This window comes from Hoplias malabaricus, chromosome 10 (assembly GCF_029633855.1).
Source record: "Hoplias malabaricus isolate fHopMal1 chromosome 10, fHopMal1.hap1, whole genome shotgun sequence".
Taxonomy (NCBI): domain Eukaryota; kingdom Metazoa; phylum Chordata; class Actinopteri; order Characiformes; family Erythrinidae; genus Hoplias; species Hoplias malabaricus.
In genome coordinates, this window is record NC_089809.1 from 18,752,747 (window position 1) to 18,773,293 (window position 20,547).

The 20,547-nt window shown below is 42.8% G+C and overlaps 1 protein-coding gene across 2 annotated transcripts in view; it reads left to right on the top strand.

Annotated features, from left to right (window-relative positions):
- nrp1a (neuropilin 1a) overlaps positions 1–20,547 on the top strand; it is an 84,539-nt gene that overhangs the window by 36,207 nt on the left and 27,785 nt on the right. For both annotated transcript variants that reach the window (XM_066682741.1, XM_066682742.1), the window contains exons 4-6: positions 6,088–6,315; positions 11,684–11,839; positions 14,780–14,946. In XM_066682741.1, the coding sequence (XP_066538838.1) occupies positions 6,088–6,315; positions 11,684–11,839; positions 14,780–14,946 (551 nt within the window). The remainder of the gene's footprint in view (positions 1–6,087; positions 6,316–11,683; positions 11,840–14,779; positions 14,947–20,547) is intronic.

The window sequence follows — 20,547 nt, forward strand, 5'->3', positions numbered from 1 at the left end:
ATGGAAAGATAGGTGCATGCGTGACTGGATGGATGGTGTAGGTGTAATGATGCCAATTCCACAGTTCAATGCACTTTCGACACCGAAATAAACAAGAAATGCCACCAATGCTTTTGCCTTCATTTTATTCAGTTCAGGAGGCCAGCACCTGGTAAAAGCAAAACAAGCTATGGAATGCTGTGTATGTGTTTACTGTGAGGTTTAAGGAACATGAGGAAAGAAGATATCATTTTGATCTGTTTTAATAATACGATTCAATAATAAACCCATAGTTCTATTAATACCATGAATGAATCACTATAATCACTTTAATACTGAATTCAATTTTACAGGTGCTTGTTTTAAGTAGTGATATGTCCAGATTCAATGTACTATGAGCAGTGGACCATACACACTGAGACATCTCTGGAGGCAGATTGTATGTAGGGGTGGGCAATATGTCCCTAAAATAATATAATGATATTTCAGGGCGATATTGTTGGACTGATATGTCTTCACATGTCCGATTTTTGGAACAAACTTTGCCACTATCGGCCGTACTTGCTGCTGTGCCTAAAAGACTCATAATGAATGACATAATTCTATAAACCAATCAGAATAAGGCTATTATCACAATATGGATTTTTGTTTATTTATTTATCTATTTTTAATATTTATAAAAGTTACAGCATTATTGTGGTGAACCATATCACATGGCATAGACGTAATTGTGTCAGCGCTAAAGCACTTTATTGCCAACTACACAGAGTTTATATGCTTATTGTGACCTGAATGGACAGATGGAGAGGAAAGAGAGAGTGAGACAATGCTGAAAGGCAGCGTCATCAGCCGTCGTCTGTAGATTAACCATTTATCACGCTGATGCTATCTCAACACTTTTACGATGGCACCTGTGTCAACAGCACTGACTAAGGTTGAGGAGCTTATTCATCGTGACCAGTCTGCTTGGGGTTTTATGTGCTGCATGGGCCAGTGGTATAGGTCACATCTGGCAAAGCACCCTGTCACTCTACAGCACCCCCATACACACACACACACACACACACACACACACACACACACAAACTCCACACCGAAACCCAAAAAGCAAACTGTCTCTGTATGTGGTCCCCCCCAACCCCCCACCCTCCTTTCTCACAGGGCACAAACAGTAACGCTGACTAAATATTGTGTCAGCAACTCTGTCCATGGGCTCGTGTTAGCCCCGCCCCTGTGACTCCAGGTTAATGTTTGCCGGGGAGAGTGTCCAAATTCCGCTTTGCTAATTCTCTCATGCCCATTAACCTCTGCCAGTTTAGCCACAGGGGATGTGCGCGTATGTTCACGGGAGGTTAATTATTCACCCACAGACATATGGAACATAAACATTGGCCATTACCTCACCACACTCGGAAAGCCTTGAGCTGTTTTATCCCTGCATCACCGTTTCACTAACTCCTGCACAGCTAGCATCAGAGTAAAGCCGTCTACCTCAGCCCTGAGTCAGCCTTTCATTGCGATCTTTAAGCCAAAGGCAGACGGAAATGTGTCTGCTTTAATGCCATGGCTGTGAAAGCTAAAGTCAGTATGCTGCAATGATTACAACTCACCTGAATTAACCAACAGGAATCTGTTTGGGGATAAAAAATAAAGGCTAGTGCTCATAAGGGTATATCACACCCATATTAGCATTTCATGACAGCTGTCTTAAACCTACATAAAGGCAAGTGTTAGTTGCCTTTGGTAATTTGCTTTAGGGCTCCCCCTACAGTGTGATATTTTTACAGCACTTTCCTGAAATACTGTAAAAGTTAAATAGATACATAGAGTTTATACAGTGCTGAGTACAGAATAGCAACAGTAGAGGCTCTGTTCTTCCTATTACAGGTCAAATATCAGTCGGAATAAGCCTTTATAAAGAGTTATATATATATTTATACATATTGTCAGAAAGGCATAGACCTCATACAAATACTGCCCTTCCATAAAGTAGTACTTACATTTTAAACTTGGCACATAAGAAAAGTTAGGAATGTAGTCCCCTGAACCTGTGACTGCTGATAGTAGGCCACCGTGGCGGGAAGCACTGAGTGGCGGACTTTGCCTATGTACATAGTCCTTCTACACTAACTCAAGGTCCCATGCCCATAACGGCCTGCATTAAAGCCCCCACAAACTGAACCTTCTCGGAGGAACCCTCAGTGTTAACCAACAGCCAGCCACTCTGTGGAATCCTTATTTATTTAAGGTTTAAAATGTGGAAAACCTGTCGGAGACACTTGAGGGGTTTAGTTTCACTACACGGCCTGCAAACGATCGTTTTAACGAGCCCTGCTTCTGGCCTGTAAAATAAACTGAGCAAATTCCTTGGAGGTCGAGGGGCTTCAGCCGCCGCACCACCCGGCAAAGATAAACCCGGTATGTTCGAGTGAGGACAAAGAAGAAAAATAAACCTTGCAAGTGTACGCTATTAATGTCAGAATTAGCACTTAGCTGCTGTGAATCAGAGCAGGGCTTTGTTTTTTTCACGACTACCTTCAGGTTTTACATCCTCCCATAAATTGAAGTGTTTGTGTAAATCCAGTCTGTGGCTGTTTTTTTTTTTCCTGTCTCCTTTAAAGAAGGTGAAAGGATGAGAGCAAGAGAGAGAGAGAGAGAGGGATGGGATATGCATGGCTGGGTTAGTCTCACAGAGCTTTTTTTGTTCTGCTGATGTTCACAGACTCAGTGTCCTCATTTTTCTCGTCTTTCTCCTCGTCCAGACACACCACCATCACTAGTCGTCTTGTAAAGTCCCATCTACACACAAACAATTGCAACAGGAAACCAGTAGTAACATGAGCATGACTCATACAGACACAACACAGGTTTGGTTTTTGATCATGACAGAACCAATAGAATGCTTTCATATTTACACTATCAAAAAAATGAATTGTATAGGTTCATCTTTTATTGACCATTCAGACAGTGCAAATATCCCTTCAAAGGGTACAAGCTGTGTATATTGAACTTACAATACATTGTCTTTCCCAGAAGGAAAGCTGAATGTGTGTAGATTTTCAAAATAGAAATCCTATAGAAAAGCAAAATTCAAAATGAGATTTTTGAAATCAGTCCACCTTAAATCGAATGTGCTAAAACATACCACTAGACGCAAACACTACAGTGGCCGTGTTTATGAGTATATAAGAGCTTTCATTAAATAATGATAATACATGTTTATGTTTATGTATTAGATTGGTTAATAAATGTTAAGTTGAGTAAATGGTAAATGGTTTATTACTCAACTTATTTGAAAATGTATTTGACCCTAAACACAATGCTAACTTAAAAATGTAAAGATAGTTGTAGGCAAAACATTTTTGCTCTGGTATTCCTACAAAGTGTGAACAGAAAAAAAAGAAACAGTGCAGAAACACTATCCTCAGCCACAGTGTGTAAACAGGAGTGGAGCATTATAATTCCAGGCCTAGTCCTGGGATTAAGTAATGGTCAGTGAAGCTCCAGCTCCAGAACTGATCTGCCCAAAGATGCACTGGGCAGTGGAGCAAAAGGCCAAATTCACCGTCAGATTTCGTATCTTAATTTCTTGTGTGTGTGTGTGTGTGTGTGTGTGTGTGTGTGTGGTAGCCATCCTTTTTACAACACAGACACAGAAACAGAAAGGGTAGAAGTGTGAGCAGCCCTGACCCCGGCGTGTCCTCATCCAGTGTCTGGACAAAAATGGAGTGGGGAAAGGAGGGGGCACGTGATAACATGCAATTACCGCCTAGAGAGCAGAGAAAGAGAGGCAAAAACGCTCAGAGAGAGAGAAGGACAAGGCAGAGATTGACTTAGTGCTGAGGAAAGACATATTAGGGAGGTGCTCTTATCTTAACAGCTTTCTCTGTGACACTGCTGGAGCCTGATTGCCTATAGAGAGGTCGGGCTGGGACCTCTAACTATTTACGTTAAGGTCATGGGTATAAATCCAGTCCACAAATGGGAGATGGTTTGAAGCACTATAGTTTAGGGCTTTACTTATTTGACACTAATTTATACAAATACAAGGCTTGCACGGCAACATACAATCAATCTGTCACACTTAGGCAACAGTCAGTACACACATTTTTTTTTCTCCGAGGGTTCTTTAGACTATTGAGTCTTTTATACACCTTCTGTAGCTGCTATGTCCTGATGTGGGCTGTGCTGTAACACATACTGTAGCACAGGGCATCACAAACATTTAAATAAATAGCACTTTGACCAAAAGAAGTAAGAAACTAGAGTAAAAGCTAAAAAAAAAAAAAAAGAAAGTGCGGAAGCAATCTTACGAAGCCATGTGTGAAATCTCCCCTTATTCCTGAAGTGTGCTGAAGAGGAGAGCAATCCACCTCTGTTTCAAACTCAACTTTTAGCAAGGGACGAAATGTCAGCTCACTTTAGAGTCAAGCTCCTGTGCCAGCAATTACTTTTAGAGAAGGTTAAAACACACACACACACACAGCTAGGAGAGGGGAAGAAAGGTGGTCGGCTGGCGTTACGCCGAGGGTGGGACAAGCTGAAGTGCTGCTGATGGTCCAGAACTAAAGGCCCAGTGAGAGCTAAATGACACAGAGCGAGAGAGAGAGGGAGAAAACACTTTGCCATATCCACTTTAACAGTTCCCTCACACAACACACTGCACACTGCTCTCTCTCTCCCTCCCAGTCTCTCACTGAAAGAATGGACTGAGTTTTAATGTTATGGCTGATCTGTGTATATGCCGTAGTAGTTTTATAGTACGTGAGTATGCAGTAATTCATGGTAATTGCTGAGTAATAAGCCTGATGTTGAATAAGTGAGTTACTAACATAAAGGTTCAAACAGGGATACAGATAAAGCCCCATGGTCTGTCTGTTAGTTTACAGAGTTTAGTTTAGTTTAGTTTAGGGGTTGGCTGGCGCATCCTACTTTATCCCACTTTTCCTTTCCCATGCCCAGCTCCCATAGTGCTACCGTGTCCTGAACCTCCTCCACCGTTGATAAGAAACAGAGTTCTGTTGCTATTACCCCTGGCAGTAATGCTGTGTTCCAGTGTTAAGTGGCAATGCTGTCAACTCTTACCTTACAGAGTGCTGAGAGCATATTTCTGCGAGTCCTGTGCCTTGTTACTGTATACGGTGTTAATCTGCTGGTTATGATGTAAACCCGACGTGCCGATGTGTTGTACGCGTGAACTAAAGTGACACCCTGCTCCGGCAGAACATGAGCTCTCTAGGGGTGTCTGAGTAAATGTTATGACTTACTGTTGTAAAAGTGTGCACAAGTGTGTGCGTGTGTGTGTGTATAGAAGCCTTTAATTTTCTTCTCTCCTGTGTCAAACAGGTTTGTAATGATGTAGAGTGGGGGCATTGCTTTGGAACACAATCTGACTGCCATGTTTACTTTAGAGCTCCCTCAGTCCTGTGCTGCTGATTGAAGCCTTTCACTATACGCTCTATGTACACACACGCAACCTGAGCCCGTTTGTTACTTTGGAGTCATTGCCTCAATGAGTTTCTCTGCCTCTCAAAGTAATCCCTACGCTCTGATAGTTTCTTCATTATTCTGTCCTCTCAGGACTTAGAAACACAATCCCAAGTATAGAAACTATGATTTCCATTTATGCTCCGCCCCCTTTAGCCCACACACCCTCACTCAGCCCAGCCAACGGTCTTCAGGGTGGGCTTCCTCCTCCTCCTCCTCCACGCACCATAAACACTGCAGTCATGGAGATAAACAATATGGACCACCACATCTTTCCCTCTGCTCTTTGCCCAACCCTGCTCTCTTTATGTTCAAAAAGAACAAAGTGATGCTAAAATGTTTTACTTGCTCTTAAAGTTGGAAGTCTTAAACCCAAAACCCTGGACTGTTACTGCGATTAAACCTTGTTGTTATTGTTATTGCGGTAAACCATGTTCCGAACTCATGCTCTTCACACTGTGATTGGTTCATGGTGTGTTTTTTCCTTCTCTTGTAGGGTTGCCATGTTGGGAGCTTTGCTTTAGTTTGTTACATTGAGCATCACCCTTAAGGAGTTGCTAAGTTCATTTGTACACTGACAATAAAGTGCATTGTTCATTCATGCTCTCCACACTTTTTCAGGCCCAGAATGCTCAAGAAACTTCACCTCGAAGAATGGAGTCATCAAGTCTCCGGGCTTTCCTGAGAAATACCCCAACAACCTGGACTGCACCTTCATGATCTTCGCCCCCAAGATGTCAGAGATCATCCTGGAGTTTGAGAGCTTTGAGCTGGAGCCTGACACGCAGCCCCCCACTGGGGTCTTCTGCCGCTATGACCGCTTGGAGATCTGGGACGGCTTCCCTGGAGGTATGCTATCGTCATGACTGCATTGTTGGAAACATAGTTAGGGAATAGAAAAGCTCAAACCATCCAGTTTAAAATACCTGGCAACATATCCAGGGCCCAGACTTTGGTTCCTTACTCTTGTTATTACTTATAAAGGACCAACCATAATATTTTGACCACCTCCTTGATTCTACACTCACTGTCCATTCTCTTTGTAGTTCTACAACATAATGTAGTCCATCTGTCGCTCTGCATACTTCATTTTAGTCCTTTCATACTGTTCTTTAATGGTAAGGACCCCCACCCCCCGCACCAGAGGACCACCACAGAGCAGGTATGTTTTAGGTGGTGGATCTTTTTCAGCTCTGCTGTGACACTGACATGGTAGTTGTGTGTTCGTGTGTGAAGTGCTGGTATGAGCGGATCAGACACAGCAGTGCTGCTGGAGTTTTAAACTCCTCTGTGTCACTGCTGGACTGAGAATTTTCCACCAACCAAAAACATCCAGCTAATAGTGTCCTGAGTGCCCTCAGTAGTGACCAGAGGACAACCAACACAAAGTGTGTAGCGACAGATGAGGTACAGTCTCTGACCTGACAGGTGGACCAAGGAGGTAAGTGTGTCTAACAAAGTGGACTGTGAGTGGAGACAGGGTTTAAAAACTCCAACGGCACTGCTGTAACCACCCAAATAATACCTAAACTATGGTGGTCATGTTGAGGTCCTGACCATTGAAGAACAGGGCAAATAAAGTATGCGAAACACCAGACAGGCTATACCCTGTAATTGTAGAACCACATGCTGCTGTGTGCTCAGTGGAGCTGAGAGAATGGACAGAGAGTTAATGTTATGGCTGATCTGTGTATATTCCATAGTAGTTTTATAGCAAGTAAGTACTGAATAAATCATGGTAATTACTGAATAATAAGCAAGAAGTTTAATAAGTGAATTATTAACCTAAGGGTTCTACTTGAAGCAAGAATATGGAAAATGGGTATTCGGATAATCTCACTGACACTTTCCTTCAAAGGCCCCTGGCCTGTCCTTTAGTTTAATGTCCTTAGGGTTGGCCTGTGCAAACACAATAGAGATATTGTATATATAAACCCCCCCACCCACACTCTTTATAACACTAGAGGTCAGCAGGGTGACCTTGTCCTTGTAAGTATGCACATTTATCAGAGTGAGTAGATGCTATCACTCTCTAACAATGCGGTGTGATTGATCTCTAGGGAGAATAGAAGGAAACCCAGGCCCTAAAACAGCACTGTGAAAACCGAAGCAACAAACAAAATGCCCTTTAAGTCACAGTACTGATAGCGAGTCCTTATCTAGACCCTTTCTGATGCATAAACTATACTTGAGCAGACAGAATGCTTGTACACTGGCCTATATTTAACTTCTCTGAGCAAGAACAGTGTTGTAGGACCAGAGTTTTCCCCCAGTGTATACTTTTAATTGGATATATTGGATGAGTTCTCCTCCAAGACTGATAAATACTAAATACAGGTCATTTTCACCTATTGTAATAGAACCATTAAAGGGGCTAGTGTCTGGCTGAGCAAACTAAGGCATCATGTAATGATTTGCCAAGGAGTTGACTTTATCCCTGCGTTATAGGTTTTGGGACTCTGCCTTCAAGAAAATGTTTGCAATTTTATCTAAAACTAAAACAATTCAGAAACAAACACTTTTGATCAAACTTCCTCACCATTTGCTAGCTGTCATGCTGGAAAAAGCTCCATAGCCCTAGCTCAGTAAATAGGGAAAAAACTGTGTCTTGGTGTGAAATGGCTCAGGCTTTTTCTCTGTGTGTCGCTGACTGAACCCCAAGCTACAGTTGGCTTCTTACTCAAACAAACCTTTCACAGTTTCTCCCTGAGACAGTATTCACAGATCTAGAGGCAGTATTCACCTCTTTTTCCTATTATCTGTGAAAACTCCCACAAGGCTGAAACAAGCAGACTAGCATTCAGATCAGGAAGGAAGACTGCAAACACCTGAAGGCTTCCTCCAGACTTCACTTTATTATCACTCTCATTATTTTTAGAGGTGGGGAAGCACCAGAAGACATGTGGCACCTGTGATGGAAAGCTGTGATGGAGTTAGTTCTAGTGTTTCATCGTTCCGGCATTTCAGCATTCATTCAAATGCTAGTTCTGCTACATAGTTGTATACCATACTGAACTACACAGCAATCTGTATTTGGCAGTAAAGCAGGACTACAGTATGCAGCACTGAATTTAGAACTGTGTTTAGCACTGAAGTTGTAGTTTCAGACGATGGTTGTCAGAAGGACACTTCAGGTTTTTATCTGTGATTTGAGAGCCATCTATTAAAGAACCCGAACCAGACAAATTACTCTAGGAGGTCGTGAGGGAGTCCCATGTGTGTTCCACAACACAGAACTGGGGGAATGAAGGTTTTAAAGTCAAGGCTGAAGGCTCAGGGGTTTGGCTGCTACTTGTTTCGCCGACACAGACGCGAGCTGCATTACCTGTGGAGCCACACAGATCAATAGTGCATTAGTGTGGAAAGGCTGGGAGGCATAAGACATGGCTCCCTTGGATCAGGCAGAGAAGGAGGAATCATCCTCCACGCCACTGCCCGCTCCTGAAGCAGATTTACAGACCACCTGGGCCTGCACTTTCAGGGCGTGCCATGGTCTTATGTTTGTAGCCTCTACTGGTTTCTATTAGAGGGAGGGTTAGAGTTAGTTTGGACTCCAGAGAGCCAGCAGCAGTTCTACAGCTGCAGTTTCAGGGCAAGAAGGTTTGGGCCTTACAGTGGGTAGGGTTAGGGTAAAAAAAAGTGGCATATGCCATTGTGAGCATTTATACTTGTGTCTGCGTCATTAATTGAAACAGTGTGTAGGTAACATGCAGTTTTCCCCACGTTACTGCTCCTTGGGGCAAGTGTTGTTGTTTGTTTTGTCTATATTTTTCCCTTGTTCCACCATTTTATTCAGTCTGTGGCATCCAAACCAATGTCTGAGGAAATCTCTTGCCATGAATTTACTGCTGGCTGCAGTCTCTGTAGAGTGTAGAAGAGGAGTTAATTTTTCAATTTGAACAACGTTTGTAACTCTTGGTTACTTTTTTGAGGAGTTGCGAATCAGGCTACAGAGTTTGCGCATATGTGGGACTTACGGGGACTCAAATTGTGGGTGAAGCCTCTGTGGCTGAGAAAACCCTAATTCTAAAGCTCAATTATACATTTGTGTAACTATGCATCGCGTCGACGCCGACTGCAACGTGATTGGTCAGAATTCAGACATTGTTTTTGCAGAACCGAAGGAGCAATAGACTATGAACGCCTCTCCACACATAGAGACGCAGACAGCAGCGAATTCGTAGCGAGAGATTTCCTCAGACATGGTGTAAGCTTCAGGGGTGAATAAAAATGCTGAACAAAGGAAAACTACGGAGGTCTCCGGGAAAAAAATAACGGAAAAACGTACCGACTTTGTATTAGTTACTGTCCTGGCACCTCATGTAAATCCTACTACCTAGTCCCTAAATAATGCACTTTAAAGATTTATAAAAGCAATTCTACTGTAACACTACATTGTGTGCTACATAGTGTAGAGGAAGATTTTTTACATTCAGCCCTGGTGCTGTGGCGGTGTAATTGCAGAGCGACGCAGACACTAACGCAGAAGTATAAACCCTCGCAGCGGTGTAGGGTTCTTGCGTAGACTCAGCGTAGAGTCTACACAGAAGTATAAACCGGCCTTAACACATCTTCACCATAAAATGTAATGGTTTACGCAAAGCAGACATGATTTTTGCCCCTATAAGTGTGAGTGTGTAAAAAGAAGTACCACATTATGATTAATACATGTACACATGCTCAATATCTTATATCTGTGATTTGTAGGGACTTTACCTAGACTTCCATTAATTTTCTGGAAACATACCTTTAACTTTTCTGTATGTACTAATACCTTCACCCGTCCCCAAAACTCTAACCTTAACCACCATTAAAACAGGTCTTTACCTTAAAATGTCCCCAGTCCCCAGAATTTTAGTGTGTATAAGGGGTTTGGTTCCCACTATGTGATATATACCTTGTACAGATACACACACACACACACACACACATTCACATAACCTACACACACAGAATTGACAGTTCTCTTTCATCTTTAGAGGTGTGAGTGGATCATGTGCTCAGTCAGGCAAGAACCTGTCACTTTCCTCAGATCATAGAGCTGCTAATCAGATAAGAACCAGAGCGAGAATGAGCAGAAAAAGCACAAAAGAGAGCTATAGTAGTTAGTGACTTGTGGACACACAAGGCTGGTCAGCTCTCTTTGTCTTAATTACGCTGTTCTTTGAGTCAGTCTTTTTATCTTCCTCTTTGTACCTCCTTTTAAATTTATTTTAACTACCTCTGCTCCACCACCCACCGCTCTGTCCAGGAGTAAGAACCATTGACTCTGCTCAATGGAGCATGTGCCTGACCATGCGTTTGCTGCCATCCTTTCATGCCATTCCCTCCTCTCTCAATCTGTCCCTTCTGTTTGTCTCATGGCTTTTTCTCTCTCTTCCTTTGGTGAGAAGTTGGAGAAGTTATTGGGCTGTGACCGGCAATTGCCTCAGGACCAAAGCAGACGAGCCTTTAACAAAGAGCCCAGGAATTTATGACAGTTTAGAGCCAGCGACTGACCAAGGCCTCTGCTCAGCAGCACTTTTCTGCCTTTACTTTTATATTATGATGACAATGGGGTGTGGAAACTTCGCAGTGGATTTCCTGTGTCTCTGCAAGAGGTCAATCAGTATCAGTTCCCACTGTGTTAATGTGTCCTTCAGCTGTGTAAAAAGTCTGGTTTAATAGCTCATATCCAAACAGGGTATTAAAAAAACTGTTGTGTATTTCAAGCGTCATAATGAAACCTGTATGAGATCATTTGAAACCCATTCTCACATATTCCCATATCGGTATCAGGTGAGGGTTACATGCCTTGCTGGGTGCCTTGAACATTTATAATTATTATAAACTTATTTTAAACCTAATGTGTTTGAAACTACCATTCTCCCTGAAACTCTGATTCAGCAAATTAAGAGATTCAAATTCAAAATTCATCAAAACTTCACTGAGGTAGTTTAATGAAGTAAAATAATAATTGTAAAAAACGAACTGTTTCCTCTAGCCATTTGGTCATGCATATCACTACACATTTATCTCCCACCTGAAAATACAAGCACGTAGTATGCTGTGATTTAATTTTTTTAATTGATAGACATATGATAAACCCTGTTTGCTGATATTACTATGATTCTATTGTGTTGATCTTACTATGACTGATTATTTTATATTTAAATATCCATTAACATGAATATTCTGACAGCACCACCTCGTCATCTGTCTCTCCTTCTCTCTGCAGTGGGTCCCTACATTGGCCGGTACTGTGGGCAGAACACTCCGGGCAGAATCATATCCTATACTGGCATCTTGGCCTTGACAATCAACACAGACAGCGCTATCGCTAAAGAGGGGTTCTCTGCTAACTTCACTGTGGTGGAGAGAACGGTTCCTGAAGGTGAGTAACCACATAGTATCCTTCTGCAAGAATAAAACCTCACATACCAAGAGTTCATCTTTAACCACATGATGCTTTCACATCTCTCAGTGGTTTATAGACAGAAGCACCACACACAAACAAGCAGAATGTAAATGTATCTATTTGTATGGTTTCAATGCTGCAAAGGTTTCAGCCCAATGCAGTCCTATAAGTAAGAGCCTGAGAAATTTTAATGAGAATTCCGAATGTGTATTACCCACAAACACACACACACACACACCACACCACACACAGATAACATGAGGCATCGTGGGAAGTTATTAAATCACCACGTCCTGCTCAGCTCTGGCGCTCTTTCATTAAGTGAATGTGTTAGGAGTCATGGCCCATCTCCTCCGCTTTATGAAGGCAGGCTTATTCACTCACACACACACACACACACACACACACACATATATATATATATATATATATATATATATATATATATATGAATTCATACATATTATCAGACAGCTCCATGCCACTTTTTAACATGGTTACCCAGGGCCTTCACCTCTTCACCCCAATTTGAGAAATGCTCGGAATAAAAATTTCATTTAATTTGTGAATATACCACCGAAACACATGTACCACTAACACAGCACACTCATAAATCAGTTATCCCCCACCTCTCTCTCTCTCTCTCTCTCTCTCTCTCTCTCTCTCTCTCTCTCGCTCTCTCTTGCACTCTCTGCTTGAGTAAACATGGTCTCAGGGGAATCTTGTTTTGACCCTAGAAGCCTGAGGTTATTAGTTAAACACATCGTCCTCTAGCTACTACCACTGCAATTACACATTCACTTAGCATGTCACTGCATGACTGTCATATGAAAAGCGTTTATCTCTGTCAGTAAAAAATGTTATTTAAACCTGTCACAGTTTTTGGAACATATTTATGGTTCCGTTCACACAATCACATTTAAACTGTCATGAAGCTACATAAACATATGTAAAGACTACTTTCAACCACCATCAGTTATCAACTGTAAGTGAACTCTTATCTGCAGGCTGTTATAGACGCTGATGTAGCTTTATGTCAGCTGTCACAATAGGGGCGATGTAGGTGTCCTGAAAGCTTTACGAAGCATTATCTTGAGTAAAGTTTTCTCGTTACTTCTTTATGGAACCAAGTATGCAATGCTTGTCTCCACTCGATTCTGCTGGAGCACTTGCTGGAGAAGAGTTTCTGTTTCTTCTCGGCTGGAGCCATGAGGGGCAGACATGGGTTATCAATTATTTATCACCTCCATAAATTTACATTCCACGAGTCTCCTCCTCTCCTCTGTGCCTGGGCAGGGTGCTGTGGAGGAGGCGCTGATACACAACCGAAGAGATGGCCGGATGTTAAATATTCATCCTCCCTTTCGAGAGAGGCACAGAAATGTAACTGCCTTATCTGCTGACTTCATTCAAAGTGATTTACTGATTAGTCCAATAGAGAAGCTGGAGAGAGTGAAACAGATTGGGGAGAGTTATAGAGGATGTGTGTCTGTGTGTGTGTGTGTGTGTGTGTGTGTGTGTGTGTGTGTGTGTAAGAGAGAGAGAGAGATGAAGAAATGGTTCAAAGTGAATGTAAAGCTAGTAATGCTGTTTGTTGAGACCAAGATATTTTCAATATGATCAGTAATATAAGAGAGAGTTGATGTGTGTGTGTGTGTGTGTGTGTGTGTGTGTGTGTGTGTGTGTGTGTGTGTGTGTGAAGCTGCAGAGCTGCAGTTTGTGAACCGTCAGTGTGAGCTACTCAAATTGCTGTCTATCAGATAACACAGATGCTCTCTCCATCTGTTACAAGTGCCCAGACCAGCGTCTCTGGGCCACAAAGTGTGTGTGTGTGTGTGTGTGTGTGTGTGTGTGCACGTATGTGGTAATGTGTGTGAATTCTGCTTCAGGCATACAGCTGCTGTGATGGAGCATGCACACAATCACACACTTTGTTACTTTATGTGTTCACATTATTGTTAGGTTTGGGCTTGGAGGATTAAATATATGTTATGTATTTTTCACCTATAGCACTTTATATACAGCAAAACATAGTTACTAAATTATTAGGTATTATCTTACATTAAAATATACCACAAGGTACGTTTATAGGACCACCTGTTCTGACACTGTACAAAAACAAACGTGTGTGTGGCCTTGTTGCACATGCCTGGGCTTTGGGTTTAAGCAATCAGTGTCAGTCTTAATGAGTGTGATCTCACTCATGTAGTGTGTCAGTCTGTGCGTGTGCTTGTGTTTATGTTGGCTGACCTCAGGTCAGTGAATCAGCTCATCTTTCAGGTTATCTTCTCCCCTCAGAGCCCATACGCATGCCCCGTCTGTGGGCGCCTGGACAGTTGCCTCGGGGCAGTGAGGATTTGAACTTATGCTGACCCCTCTGTCCCCAGCTACCAGACTAGTATGCCTCCGGTCAATCTCCCCAGGGTGACGCAAACAGGCCGAGATGCCCCCTGCCTGGGTGGTGGGATGTTTAGACTGATATATGGCTTTTCCATTCTTCCAGCATTAGCCCTAAAGGAACGTTTGCCAGACACTTAAAGTGCCTACTACAGAGGAACTTTTCTAACAGGGTTCGGACTCCCGGCATGTTCTCCATAACTCTTCTCACTGCTGTGGTTAAGAGCTTAAGCTGAATGTTTCATGAATAAAGCTTTATGTCTTAATGTAGTACACTCCCAAAGTGCCTCCATTAAATACAGCTTTTCCTGTAGCGAGAGAACGAGAGAGAAAGAAGAGAGAGCTTATGTGTTATTCTGGTCACCAGAGATGGAGAGTGCCGCATGCTTGAGCGACCCACTCCCAAGAGAATGTCTGTAGCTTAAGGTGGGATGTGATGCATGCGTTCTCTGGACCCTGTCTCTAACTTACCTCACTCAACCCCGCTCTATCTTTTTTTATTATTTTGTTCTCCCTCAGACTTTGCCTGCATGGAGCCCCTGGGTTTAGAGTCCGGGGAGATCCCCTCAGACCAGATAGAAGCCTCATCGCACTACAATCCCAGCTGGTCTCCGGAGCGTTCTAGACTCAACAACTTTGAAAATGGCTGGACCCCATTGGAGGATTCCAACAAGGAGTGGATTCAGGTACTGCAGCATACACACACTCACACTTTTCACACTCTTCACTATCACTGAATAGGTTTACATTCGTGAGTGCATGAGTAAAGGATTATTTGAGTTATTTCCTTGGTAAATTTTATCATGCAGAGTATGGGAAGTACTGTGTCTACATCTGTAGGCATGTCAAGCTAAAGAAAGAGCATGGAAAGAACTCCAGAAAGTGCACAGAGCCTCAAATAAAGTATTATCACACAGTGGAGCCTCATTTACAAATAAATTACATGAAATAAAACAGAAAAATGCTCCGTTTGTGTTTTCTGGAGCTGTGTCCATCTCAACACACGCTTGCTCCGCTGTTTTCACTGTGTACAAGCTCAATGGGATGGCTCGGAACTTAGCAAAATTTGCACATGTTTATGAACCCACTCTAAACAGTGGATAAACCATGACTCTGTCCTGACTTTAGCCGTTTATCTACAGCTCTGCCTCTGGTGATGACTTTTTTTGGATTTTTTTGGAACCAATGTTCTTCTGGTGGAAACAGGCTATGTGTGATTCCTTTCTAAAGTGATAAACAATGTATGCATCTGACAGTTTGTTTGGCAAACCCCAAATTACAAGGCTATGCAGTGATCTGACCACAACACATAGCTGTATGGAGATTAAAGATCTCTAGCGTGCTTGGTTCTGGACATGTACCCTTCAATAGTTCCGAACTAACACTTTCTGCCCCATGAATATTGTCCTACACAAATCTAACATCTTGGTCAAAATTTCCTGGCAGCGGTAATTGTGGCCACATGACAATGCTTGCGACAGGCTACACAGCACCTCAGAAGGCTTATTCATGCATGTTTGGGTCCTTTCTTTAACCCAGAGCCCACGGGCATCATCAAAACTCAGACCTCCACTTATTTATTTTACAATCTTCTCTTCTCTGGAAAGTTTTGGGCCAAACTGACTCCTCAGGGGGCTAATAACAGAGCCAACCCACAGCCAAAATATTTGCTCGGGGAGGTCCATAAAGGAACTTTTCTTTATTGCTATCAAAATATTGTCCTGGAGGCCCCGTGTTCTAGCTCGCAGACTAATTGAATCAATGGACAGGCCCTTGACCCAGCAGGAAGGAGGAACCATGGTGTTTTAAACCCAGTTTGGCTGGAGAAGAGGCACACACATGCTCTCTGCCTCTCCCTGTAAGACAGAAAACCTCTCCTGGTGAAGAAATCTCAAGATGCAGAGGTTTCCACACAGAGAGGGGAATTCATTCATGCCACAGAAGGAAAGAGACAGAGGGAGAGAAAAGCCTCTAGGAGACAATGTGGAGCCCAGACAAGAGGAGGCCTGTCTGCTGCCACCCCCAGCCCCACCCTCTCTCTATCTGCCCATCTTCCAAGTTCCCTCCCTATTAAGACTGTCTTTGTCTTGAAAGACTCGGCAGGCCTGTGGTTTATTGGATCCTCTCAGTATGGCATTGATTGGGTCTTCAGTCTGATAGAATGGACTGCTCTACTGTCCTTCTGAGATGTGCTCTGAAAGGCAATCGATGATGAACGCTGCTCGATTTACAGACCGCAAGATTCCAGCTGAAGGGTCTTCATATCGGTATAGCTACAATAGGTATTTGTGGCCGCTCTGGAGTGCGTCTTTAAGACCAGACCCCCGAAGCTGTAGCCACAGTGCTGTGGAATGAATCCAACTCTGTTGAAACCTTAAAACAGCAAACGTTTTTCTCTGTGCACTGGCTGTAAACGAGTTTCTTTAATGGATGGCAGTGGGAATAAAATGGAGAAAAATGCCTGCCTCTTTCTTTCAGCCTAGCGGTTCCGCGCCGTTTCACACTTGCCACTTCATATTTTATGTAGGGTAATTAAGCAGCCCTCTCCGCTTACCCAACTTGTTTAGTCATTTCAGATTTTAATGAAACTCTAAATGGACTGTCTCCCACCGAGCAGGAGAGGCTGCATTTCGCAGTCATTTGGAATCCTCTGAAGAGTATTGATTAGAGAAGGAGGCTTTATTTTGGGCAGGAAAATATCAAGCAAATCAAACATATTCTGTTTCAGCTCTCATCCGCAATACCCATGCTATTCCCTCTCGTCCAATCAGATGTCAAAGTGTAGCCCCGCACATCTGTTGCCAAGGGAACAAAGCTGGAGTCCTGCCGAGAATGAGCGAGGATGAGTGATTTATAATTTAAAGAAGTCCTCTCCCTCTCAGCCTCTCTCTTTCTCTCTCTCTCTCTCTCTCTCTCTCTCTCTCTCTCTCTCTCTCTCTCTCATACAAGCACGCTCGCCCTGCTCTCGCACAACCCTCACTTGTAGAGTGGTTTAATTATAAGACGATTTATTAGGAGAGAGAAATTCTTCATTATGCTTTCATTAAACTTGCCGGTGCCACAACAACAATCTCTCGCCCTCTAATGGCACGATCCACTCGGCATGCGCAATTCACCCTCTCATCTGTCCTCTACCTCCTCCTACTCCTCCTCCTCTCACTCATCTCAGGAGTTTATTATTTATTTCATTAATTCTCCCAAACCCAATCGGCAGCACCTGTGTTATTTCATTCAAATTTAATTCTCACGTTTCACTTGCATGTAATTTATTTATGTGTTTGGAGTGTCTCAGCAAGCATTTGTCATGTAGAACCCTAATACCAAAGGTTGGGAATGTAAAAATATTAAAAATCTCATATACAAATCCCATAGACCTTTTTTTTTTTCAAAATATAACACAAAAAACATACAACACATACCGGATGTCGAAAGTGAGACATTTTACAATTTCATGAAAAATATTTATTCATTTTGAACCAAAGCTTTTGGGATATTGGGACCAAAAATCTGGAAAAGTAAGTGGTGCTAATAAAAAACAGCTGCAGGGACAATATGACTGGGTCACATGACTGGGTATAAAAAAGAGCGTTTTAGAGAGGAAGAGTCGGGTTGTATTTTAAAACAGCTAAATTCAGACCCAGTGCCCAGAATGCTTGGGAAATTCAGTCCAGGTTGAGAGGATCCGCTATTGAGCCGCCGCTTGAGCTCATGTGGAGAGCAATCCATCTAGCAACCCAGTGAACAGAGAGTTTTTATCACGTTGAGATGAACAGACAGCTGTCCGTTGAGGCCTTTACCTTAGGAGTGATGGACGAAGCAAGGGGAATGGTCTTGGGGAGCTTTGCCAAGTCACGCACTAGCAGCAGAGTAGCCTGGAAGATCAGAGAGGGCTTAGGAGGGTGCGCCTTTCCTAAGCTGCCTTTGAAGGCTCATCCCCGTGAGGCACTTATCATTGATCGGTTGCGGATTTTCTGACATGCCGCGCTCCCGAACCCTTCCGGACGGTTCTGGGCAGTTCCAGCCTGGTTTCCATCGGAAGGCTTTGCTAAAGCATGACGGAGGCCAAGGAGACACCTGCGTCTGTGCAACACATTGAGATCGGTGGAGGAAGAGACCTGTCTTCCTGAAAGACGCACTACAACCACAAAAAAAAAAAACAGTGGGCCCCTTAGGGATTCTCAGGGAAAGATAATTTCCTATGCCTGGAGAACGGAGTGTGATGAGGAATGGGTTCTGTCAGGCAGCAGAGCGCTAGGCTGCAGTAAAGGCCTGAGTGTGAGCGCAAAGACAGTCCGAGATCTTAAGTCGAACTTACTCGCTCCGACAGACGCCATTGATCAAAGCACAAACATGAATAATGGAAAAAGTTAACTGTCTATACTTGAAAGTGCCTCTCTCCTAATGGTGGGATGCAAGGCTCTCATGTTGAATGTCATGTTTTGTTTTATTAATCGCAACCCCATAACCATTCCTGTCTATAGTTTCTTATTAGCATATTACAGACCCAGCCTCTGGAATACGCAACGCTTCATTTGTGTAGGCACTGTCTCTCTGTGTCCTGCTGTTCTCATAAATGGTTTGATCAGGAGCGGAATCAAAGAGACACGAGGGTCCTTCTCAAGCACCATGGGAGGATGTTTGCCTTCCTCTGCTTCTCAGAAGTGGAGCAGACAGGAGGGCAGAACAATGAGAGTCCATGTTTTCATGCTGTAGATCTCTAACCAGTGCTGGTGCCATAGCATTCAGCAGGAAGCCATGTCACAGTCGTGATTGATAGAGCCAAGGAGGGAAAGTGCCAGGCCCAGAGATGAAAATGATGACTGAGTGACCCCCTCCACCCAGCCATTATGCCATCGTCTTCAGCCCCAGACTCATTTTGCTAGAAAAAACAGGCTGGAATTCCAGCAAAGGCCATTGAAACAGGCCCTAATTACAGACTTCCCTTGAAGAAAACATTCCTTGCCGGCCGTTAAGCGAACGTTTATCTTGAAATGGTCAGAGAGCGAGGAAGGGGCTGAGTGTCAGCTGCTGTAACACCACGCTTGAGCGCATCCTGTTTTCTTTGCCTGTCGACAAAATGTGCTTTCAATTAGCTGTGGTCAATGGGACGCACGCATGTCCGTTTTCCATTGTTTTGCTTGATTTTTCTGGGGGTTTTTTTTGTTTTTTTTTTACTCTCCAATTAAAGTATTAGCTGCTTCTATTTTCAGACAGGAGCTGTCCCCCTGCCAGCTGAAGAGTAATTAGACAGTGTGCCTGTAATTAACATGAGAGTCTCTGATGATGAAGCCTGTGGAGCTGGTGTCAGACAGGGCCGTCCTGCTAGTGTCACACCTGTGCTAGTCACATTCTATCATAGAAAGGTGTTATTTTTACTGGAATTATCTCGTCTTTACTCTTATTCTCTTATATCAATGACTATATTCTAGGGTTGTCATTTGATTAAAATAAATAATAATAATAAATATATTCACATAATTTGCTGTGATTAATCGAGGTCAATCACATTGTCCCCTCTTAATACTGAAGCTTTTAGTAATGAGTATTTAAATGTAAAATGAAAGAATCAAAGTGCAATCGACACAATGGGATTATATTGTTATTAGTAGTGTCTGCAGTGGGAAGGAGATAAATGTGTAGTATGATATGTATGACATGCTGGCGAGAGAAACACATTCTTTTTTACTTTGTTGTAATACCTCAGTGTAGTTTTGATTATTTTTGAATTTGAATCTCTTAAATTGCTGTCTAAAAATGTTAAAGAGAGCTTTAGCATCTCACAGAAGCATTAATGGAGAAAATTAAGCCATGTTCCAGCTTCAAAACCTATTAAGAAAATAAAAACAGATTCATCAAAACAGGAGAAGAAACAGGAGCTCTGTCTGTGTTACTGATACGTCACTATTCTCTGTGAAAAGAGTGAATTACAGGAGGAAGTTGCGGCCAAATTTGTTTAAATTATTATTTAGCATTTCAAAATAAAAATAACGTGCTGCATTCCTGTGTGTGTTAACATTCGTTGACACATTCTTTTTGACAGCACTGTTATATTCGCCATTGCCAATGCTTGAACATGTGCGATACATACAGGGGTTCCAATATGTGTTTTCACAAGTACTGTGAGCTAACATCAGCTAAATTATATATATATGAGTGTGGCCCAAAGAAATCTGCTTTATTGGATATAACAGACTTCTCATTCCGACAGCTGGCCAAAATCCTCAATCAGTCATCAATCAGCTCATTGTTGTCTTATTCTGCTTGGCCACTGAGGCAAGAAAGATATG